At 35.7% G+C, this 10,032-nt stretch overlaps 1 protein-coding gene across 1 annotated transcript; it reads right to left on the bottom strand.

Moving 5' to 3' along the window:
• Positions 1-3,479: 3,479 nt before the first annotated feature.
• LOC126766715 (uncharacterized) lies at positions 3,480-4,907 on the bottom strand. Its single transcript, XM_050484443.1, has 3 exons — positions 4,817-4,907; positions 4,606-4,743; positions 3,480-4,520 (listed from the first exon to the last, which is right to left on the bottom strand). Exons 1-3 carry the CDS (start codon positions 4,871-4,873, stop codon positions 3,480-3,482), a joined length of 1,236 nt encoding a protein of 411 aa, XP_050340400.1. The 5' UTR covers positions 4,874-4,907.
• Between the last annotated feature and the right edge of the window lie 5,125 nt (positions 4,908-10,032).

The following is a 10,032-nucleotide window of genomic DNA, read 5'->3' on the forward strand; positions in this document are numbered from 1 at the left end:
TAGTCCCTCGCTGGCTACGTCTAGGCGCGACGTGCAAATCCTTAAGCTTGTTGATTTAAGCGTTGTTTTTATTTTTAATTAAAATTTTGGTTGTTACTCGCGGGTATCGAGCTCGCGGCCACCTTGCGAATTGTTAGACTATTATCCTTTTATAAGGATTTTACCGTATCTTTTTCCGCGCGTGGCCCCACGTTGGGAGCCAATAATGAAGTCTCTTCACTTATAATTTTTTTAACTTTTATTTCTCCTGCTATGCAGGAGCAGCCAAATCTTTTCGATAACAGAGTCGGTCTTAGACTAACTATTTCCCTAAAGAAAAGCCAATTCCTAACTTAACGCTACCCTAAGCGTCGCTGCCGCTACCACTACGATTCGCCGTTGTTGTCGTTATTGCTGTCACACGCTACTCTGCAGACAAAGTGTCAGCACTTTCCGTACCTATGGGAATGTTATTGTCGCTGATTTCGCATACTGTTGTTATTGCTGTTGTTGCCATGCGCGGAAGGTAAGTTGCATCGTAAGCACTTCAATGCACTACAGGTGAAATGTATAAGCAGATGGTGGTTTGGCTATGTGTGTTAACTTGTACACATCTGGAAATCCATATTAAGAAGCTTCAAATCATTTGCTTAACATATTAAAGCTTATTTACCCTCATCATCTTACCCAAGTTGACATAAAGCCATAACGGCAGTGCATTTGGAAAAACATCCATAGTTTTTCATTTAGGTATAAAACCGATTTTCTTGCATATACACATTAAGAAATACAGATCAAGTTGTTTCAAATCATTAGCTTCACATATTAAAGTTAATTAACCCTTATCATCTTACTCAAGTTGAAAAAAAGCCAAAACGACAGGGCATTGGGAAAAATTACAGAATTTTATATTTAGGCATAAAACCGATTTTCTTGCAGATACACATTTGGCAATCTATGTCGAATGGCTTCAAATAATTATCATCACATATTTAAGTTAATTAACCTTCTTCATCTTACAGAAGTTGGCAAAAAGCCATAACGGCAGAGCATTTAGAAAAAAATCCATAAATTTACATTTAGGTATAAAACGGAGTTTCTTGCATATACAAATTTAGAAATACATATCTAGTTGCTTCAAAACTTTAGCGAAACATATTAAAGTTAAATAACCTTCTTCAATTTACAGAAGTTGGCATAAAGCCAAAACGACAGAGCATTTTTTTTTCATTTAGCAAAATTATCTCTTCTGGTATATTGATTTTCGACTCTGGAGAGAGCTCTCGACCTTCTCCAACACGCAAAAGAAAACTGTTGTATAAGGATTCTTTAGAACGCATATTCGTTGAGAGTTTGAGACACAAAAAATTTCCAAAGTGAGCACCGTTTCAAACAATTACCAACTATAGCGGCGCTTGAGCTATTGGGCACCACAGGAAGAACTTGCCTGAAATCACCACCTAATAAAATAACCTTTCCACCAAAAGGTATTTCATTTTGGTGAATATCACGTAATAATCGATCTAAGCATAGTAATGCAGTCCCAGGAACCATGCTAGCTTCGTCCCATATTATTGCTGTAGAACATTTGATTGCTTTTCCGAGGGTGCTATCTGAAATAATTAGAGAAACAGAAGATTCAGTCCAAGGTATTGGAAATTTGAATATATTATGTGCCGTTCTTCCGCCAGGAAGCAATATAGAGGCAATCCCTGTACAAGCCACGGATATCACCTTCGGTCTGAGGCTACGAATATGTTGAATAATACTCTTATAAAAAAAAGTTTTGCCAGAGCCGCCAGGACCATCAACAAAGAATGCCTTTACGACATCGTTGCTACTGGAAATTGCATGGGTTATATGGTCGAATGTAATCTTTTGCTCATGATTAAGCTGTTCCTTTAGTGTTTGCGCGTATAATACTTCATCATCTATATTATAATTCTCAATTCCTGTGTCTTCAGTGGTAAGATCATTTGCAGGTAACCCGAAGTCTTTTAAAGATGTGTTATGTGATTGGAAAATGTGACTAATATTTCTCAATGCTAAAAGCTCGCTGGTGTTTTCTGAATTATTTCTTAAAAAAGATTCACAAAGATGCAATTTAAATTTTCTCCAGAGGTCTATTGGTGAGGTTGGTTCTCCAAATATGCAAATCATTGCAAACAACCGTCTCAGTTGCACAGGCATTTTAAAGACAGATGCTTCTTCAAGTGCAGCGGTCCACTCTGTGTCATCCGCTAGCAACTTTCTTTTTACTGCTGATTCCCAATAAGAAGAGAGATGTTCCCTGTTCACGGTTAATATATCTGAATACGACCTCGGTCCTTTTAACGAAGTTAGTAATAAACGTAAAGCAAAGAGTTCCCAATTTTTTGGATGGACCGTATACATTCTACCAATTGCATTACTAGGACGTTTTCTTCTTTGCCATGAGCGCGACGCATCTTGCCAAGTACAGTACTCAGGAATTTGACTATACAAAAAAGTATTCGCAAATGGATCTATCGCATTCAATTTAAAATATGCGGTTAAAGTGGAATCGCGGCATCGAGCAAGGGTATCAGAAATCGCAGCATTATCATCACGAAAATAAATATTTTGAGAGTCTGAAAGGTGAACGGCTAGAGCTTTTACCATGTGCGACTTTTCTTGCATTGAAAATTCCAAAAGCCTCCAACAGGCTTCAGGCGCGCTAACATATTGAGCGTCTATAAATGAAGATATTTCATCATGATTATTTACGCGATCAATTGGGTGTTCAATAATTTGAACTGTTGCGCAATCATATCCTTTGTAAATATATTTGTGGAGGTATTTAACGCTTTTTATCGATGAACATATTTCGACATTAATATGGGCACTGTATTTTTTGGTCATATATTTGTTGTATGGGACTATCCATCGGTTGTCTATTTCAATTAAATGTTTATTGGCACGAACAACTATTTTATTTCCATCATTGCGGCGGCGATATTGAGGATAGCCGTTAACGTTTGAAAGCGTATTAGCATGAAAAGTTTTCGGATAGTTTTTTGAGCAAATTCCCGTATCAGTCATGCAGGGCGATGATGGATTAAGTACTCCACATGGGCCATGAATCATACATTTTGAGACTATTTCATACAACTCAGGCTCTGCCTCCTTATTAGGAATCTCAGCGCAAACAACCAGGTCAATTTCAGAAGGCTCGCGAATAACATCTTCTTCGTGAAGTGCTACTAAGATGTGGGCATGTGGTAGACCCCGTTTTTGAAACTCAATGACATTTAGGTAGTATTTCACCTTTCCAAACACATTCCTCTGGGAAATATCTTTCATAAGCTCATTGAGCTTCTGCTTAAAAACCCGGGCTATCAGTTCTGGACGCATTTCCGGTCCCTGGTATCTCTCAATATTCTGAATGACTTCTGGCCATTTTGGGTTGCATGTAAAAGTTATGAAAAGCGACGGTTTTCCATATTTTCTAACCATAGCCATAGCATCCTGGTAATGCATGTTCATATTTCGAGGAGAGCCAACAAAACTTGAAGAAGTACAACTATACGACCAGGACGAACACTTTCCATATTTGCACCACGCATTAAGTAGTCATGCAAACCAGCATATGTTTCAACACGTAGCTCTTTCTGATGAGTTCGCAGAAATGCCAGACGTGCTCCTTCAATTCTGACATATTGGTCAACTAAATACTGTTGCCAAAGTTTACCTGACGCATGAAGCAAGCTGAAACCTTCTCTTATCGCCATACGGTAAGCAACAAACTGCAGTTGGGTTAATTTAAATCTACATTCCGTTCGATGACCCTGTTCATGCAGAAGAGTTTCATCATATCCTGACTCGCCATAAGGAAACAAAAGCGGATATACTAATGGATCACACAACCTATGTAGCGTTGAGACAAATAATAAATTCTGCATATCAGATTTCCGTGAAAATATTCGCAAATTTCGATTTCCAGGTGGTTCACCATCCTCTGTTGTGAAAACGGCCGCAATTTCTGAGCAGTTTGGCAAATTATAACGTCGATCAGCGCTGTTAAAAAGTAGCATGCTAATTCGGCGAGCATTGCGATTTTCTTCTCTGGCCCTCTGTTCCTCTTCGCGTTCAACCTGCGCCATATGCTTATACTCATTTGCCAAGGGGTTAATATTTGAAAGCATTTCGTGGATTTCTCTCAGCAAATACCTATCGCAGTTTGAATTATGTTGTGCCCTTATATCAGTTGCTTGATCCGTGTCAAGAATAAACAGCTGGGCGTAGGAGGATTCTGAAGGATGATCTGCATGCAATGGACCTACCCTATGATATATTGATCCATGTATTCGGAAGCAATATGGTCCGCGCCCTGTAGGCTCCGCAATTTTCGCTTCGAATGATGCAAAAGCAAACGAACTATTTAGCTGCCGAATATTCTCCAAATAGTGTCCCCGCCAAGAGCTCAAATCATTTTCTAACACAGCTTTCAAAAACTCAGGTACACGTAATTCTTGAAGTTTAACTTTTCCGCCATGACAACATGTCGTAAAGCCATTTCTTACCTAGTAACAATTTCAACCAAATATTAAGACAATAAGTATGTATATACATATATTACGAATATAAAACAATGAAAAGTACAGGTACCTTTTCACTTCCGAAATGTTTTGCTTTACAGTGTAAACATATATTAGTCAAACCCCCAAGCGAACTATACTCCGGAAGAACTACGGAGTTTAGGGCAGCTTTGAAATAACTTGCCATAGATCCTGCATGACTACGGCTCTAATAAAACAGGTCAATTCATATACATACATACATTAACAATTAAAAATTCCCTTTTATCTATATCATTCACCTCTTCTCTTCGACCTGTTAAACTCCTTTTTCGTCTAATTCGCCTTTGGTTTGGCATTTTATTTTTAATAATTAATCTGAATCTGAACTGAAATTCGATGTAGTATATATGTATTCGCTGGTAATAGCCGCCTTGACTTTTGGAAGAAAACTGAACTGACTCAAAGCTTATCTAACGCAATAACACTTCTAATCAAAATAACGCCGACAACAATATTTCTGTTAGATTTTGTACTTGCGTCTTCGCCCATACATATGTATATACATACATATGTTTGTAAGTATGTATGTGTGAATATAAAACAAAGCAGAGTGCGCATGTCAAAGCGCAGTGTTCCTTAGCTCGTACATACATATTCGTGCAACATAGAAGAGAGCGCATGTCAAATCGTAGATAGCGCCTTAGTGCACGCATATGTATGTATGTACCAGTGCACATGCCAAAGCAAACATTTGTAATTTGTAATATTCGTTATTCTCTTATTGTCATAGATAACTTGATTAGAATCTCTTTTCTTGCTCTCTCGCTTGCAGCTGACCTGTTTTCTGAGCTGGCAACAAAACACAATCAGGGTGCTGTCAACCAGCAGTTAGTGAAAAAGGCGGGATGCCAGAAAAGCAGCGCTATAATTACTTGACGACATTAGTGTGAAATGAAACTGTGCGAACATATTTTGGCAAAATAAATGTTTATGTAAATTAATTAATGATTTTGCATTTTAGCATTTACATATATATGTACGTATGCATTTTCAAAGTGTTTAATTTAGTGTTTTGTATAATTTATTAAATACCCAAGTTAATATTTTTCAGCAGTGGCATCATTGGTAAATGTTATAAAAAATGCGAGTTTTGACAGCTCTCTCTCGAACCGAAGAGTATCGTATCAAGTTATCCATGCTTATTGTCATTTTGCTACCGAGCAGACAACATTGTTGTTGTTAGATTTCGCACTTGCGCCTTCGCGTATGTGGGTATGTGTGTAACGAAAGTAAATGACAGAAGCATTTGTAATTATTCATTCTCTTGCATATATGCTCTTTTCTGTGGAAGCGCTGCTTATATTAGCTTAATGTAAAAATTGAAGAACTTTAAACGCACATATATCAAAAGTGCTTCAATGAATTTAAAATCTGTAAAATTTGTGCAAAGTTTCAGATCGCACACTTTAATTTGATGTATTATTTGTCTCTGTACGTTTTGTAGATCTTTGGAAATAAGCGCCTTGTCTTAGAATAATATGTAGATTAACCTTCTCTATCACATTGGAGTTGACATAAAGCGATAACGACAGTGCATTTGAAAAAATTCCGCAATTTTACATTTGGGTATAAAACCGATTTTCTTGCATATATACATTTGGAATTCCATGTCGAGTTTCGTCAAATCATTAATTTCAGATATTAAAGTTAATTAACCAGCTTTATCTCATTGGAGTTGACATAAAGTCAAACCGACAGTGCATTTAAAAAAAATCCACATTTTTACATTTTAATGTTAATTAACTCTCACCATCTTACTCAGGCTGACATAAAGCCAAAACGGCAGTGCATTTTAAAAATTCTACAATTTTACATTTAGGTATAAAACCGATTTTCTTGCATATACACAACTAGAAATCCACATCGAATTGATTCAAATCATTAACTTCACATATTAAAGTTAATTAACCTTCTTTATCTCATTGGAGTTGACATAAAGCCATAACGGCAGTGCATTTAGAAAAATTACTATATTTTATATTTAGGTATAAAATCGATTTTGTTGCATATACATATTTAGAAATTTATACAGAGTTTGTTCAATTCATTATCTTCACATATTAAAGTTAATTACATCTCACCATCTTACTCAGGTTGACATAAAGCCATAACAGCAGTGTATTTGGAAAAATACCACAATTTTATATTTAGGTATTAAATCAAATTTCTTATATATTCGCATTTTGCAATCCCTTTCGAGTTGATTCAAATCATTAACTTCACATTTAAATTAATTAAGCTTTTTCATCATACAAAAGTTGACATAAAGCCTTAACGACCGTGCATTTGAAAAAATTCCACAGATTTACATTTGGGTGTAAAACCGATTTATTTGCATATAAACATTTAGAAATCCATGTCGAGTTTCGCAAAATCATTAACTTTAGATATTAAAGCTAATTAACCTTCTTTATCTCATTGGAGTTGACATAAATCCAAAACGACAGTGCATTTGAAAAAATTCCACAACTTTACATTTAGTTATAAAACCGATTTTCTTGCATATACACATTAAGAAATCCACATCGATTTGCTTCAAATCACTAGCTTCACATATTAAAGTAAATTAACTCTCACCATCTTACTCAAGTTGACATAAAGCCATAACGGCAGTGCATTTGGAAAAATCTACAATTTTACGTTTAGGTATAAAACCGATTTTCTTGCATGTACAGATTTAGAAATCGACATCGAATTGCTTCAAGTCATTAACTTCACATATTAAAGTTCATTAACCTTCTTTATCTCATTGGTGTTGACATAAAGCCAAAACGACGGTGCAATTGAAAAAATTCCACAATTTTACATTTGAGTATAAAACCGATTTTCTTGCATATGCACACTAAGAAATCCATATCGAGTTTCTTCAATCATTAACTTCACATATTAAAGTTAATTAACCTTCTTTATCTTACTGAAGTTGACATTAAGAGATAACGACAGTGCTTTTGAAGAAATCCACAATTTTAGATTTAGGTATAAAACCGATTTTCTTGCATATACACATTTAGAAATCCACATCGAATTGCTTCAAATCATAAGCTTCACATATTAAAGTAAATTAACTCTCACAATCTTACTCAAGGTGACAGAAAGCCATAACGACAGTGCATTTGAAAAAATTCCACAATTTTACATTTAGGTATAAAACCGATTTTCTTGCATATACACATTAAGAAATCCACATCGAATTGATTCAAATCATTAGCTTCACAAATCAAAGTAAATTAACCTTCTTTATCTTACTGAAGTTGACATAAAGAGATAACGACAGTGCATTTGGAAAAATCCACAATTTTAGATTTAGGTATAAAACTGATTTTTTCGCATATACACCTTTAGGAATCCATATCGAGTTGCTTCAAATCATTAGCTTCACATATTAAAGTTAATTAACCTTCTCTATCTTACTGAAGTTGACATTAAGAGATAACGACAGTGCTTTTGAAAAAATCCATAATTTTACATTTGGGTATAAAATCGATTTTCTTGCATATACACATTCAGAAATCCACATCGAATTGCTTCAAATCATAAGCTTCACATATTAAATAAATTAACTCTCACCATCTTACTCAAGGTGACATAAAGCCATAACGACAGTGCATTTGAAAAATTCCACAATTTTACACTTAGGTATAAAACCGATTTTCTTGCATATACACATTTAGAGATCCACATCGAATTGATTCAAATCATTAACTTCACAAATCAAAGTAAATTAACCTTCTTTATCTTACTGAGGTTGACATAAAGTGATAACGACAGTGCATTTGGAAAAATTCCACAATTTTACATTTAGGTTTAAAACCGATTTTCTTGCATATAAACTAGGGCGGGTCGATTTAAAAATCGCCCATTGCTCTATGAAAATCATATTCTAGGAATCAAAATAAGAAACTTTGCCGAAGGAACCATACCTCTGAAACGAATTTAGATGTCCCCCAATTTGGGTCGATCTTTTGGGTAGGGGCAAATTTTGAAAAATCCCACTTTGACCCATTTAGAGTGCTCCAATCGAGTCCAAATGTATGACCGACCCCCACCAACTTTGGACGGCCGATCCACCCATGCAAGTGGCACACCCCTTGGAACTCCCCTGGGGGCTTCCCCATACAATCATTTCAAAAAATCACCATTTTTGGCCTTTACATGAAAAAATCAGCTAATTGGCTATGTTTTTTCTTTATTTTTATTTATTTATTTATAATAATATCTATTTTTTCTCTTAAGAAATTTATTTAGCCAGAACATATGTAAATGAAAAAATTAATTTAAGTGAGTTATAGAAAAGAAACTAAAAAAAATTATTGTTTGAAGTCTTTTTTTTACTTTCAAGTCTGGGCAATTTCGCACGGCTCTCTAATGTCGTCGCCATAACAGCCTCTACATTTTCCGGTATAACCCGTTTGGAAACGCTAGCTAGCAACTGAACATGTCGTTTCGTTCCTTGTGTGTGTGATGGAATTTTTGGATCATCAAACGGGGGATCATCTTGATTTAAATATTCTTTCAATGTATCGTACGGAATGCTTCGCGTGAATGGTGGTTCAAATACGACATTTATATCAGTCAAATTGATCATTTCCGTATAACTTGTGCAATTAAAGTTTATATCTGGTTTTTTATAAACTCTAAGTTCCATTGGCTCGTCAACATCGGTTCGATAGCGTAGAATTTTCTTGATGGCACAGTCGCGCTTTTCTTTCCTATCATCAAACAACATTGATAACAAGATATTTTCCGAATGCGCATAATATGAACTATCTTTAATTACTTGATTGACAATTTTGCGTAAACGAGGTTCTAGAAATCGTGACCAACCAATGAACTTGAAAAATAATGCACTGCCTAACACGACTGAACTGTAATACTTGATATTGAAGTACATTGGCACATAACATTTAATTATAAATTCAACCAGAATTATTAAATTTGCATCTGGATTTTCCGTTGTCACATATAATAGCAATAATCTAGCGGCCTTGGTGAGCCACCGAGAATGTACAATTTTCCCTGGTTTGATGTTAGCCAGATCCATCGGAACCACGCCGCTAGAAATTGCATGGGCCATGTCGTATAAGTACTTCGAATCGGTGGAAAATTCTTTTTTTTCTGGAGCAGGGGGCATATTTTGCAACTCAATTTTCTGGAAGCCGTCTACGACCTAAAAATATATAATAATAAAATAATTTAAAATGGTTGACAATTATAATAAATGAGTGATAGCAATAACTTACCGAGAGTTGCACAAGTTTCGATTTGACGGCTAAGTTTTCCGGTTGCCGGTCTTGGTCCAGTGCTGGTTGATTTATCCAAAGCTTCAAACAAATGCCGAAACGGAAGTTCGTTGAAGTGTAGAAGGCAAACAAACCAATGCAATGATCTCTTTAACAGCAATTCGAATCGTCATATAAATCCACCGTGTGGGCCAGTGTTTGTTGGCTCACCAGCA

The sequence above is a fragment of the Bactrocera neohumeralis genome, unplaced genomic scaffold, assembly GCF_024586455.1.
Source record: "Bactrocera neohumeralis isolate Rockhampton unplaced genomic scaffold, APGP_CSIRO_Bneo_wtdbg2-racon-allhic-juicebox.fasta_v2 ctg2247, whole genome shotgun sequence".
Taxonomy (NCBI): domain Eukaryota; kingdom Metazoa; phylum Arthropoda; class Insecta; order Diptera; family Tephritidae; genus Bactrocera; species Bactrocera neohumeralis.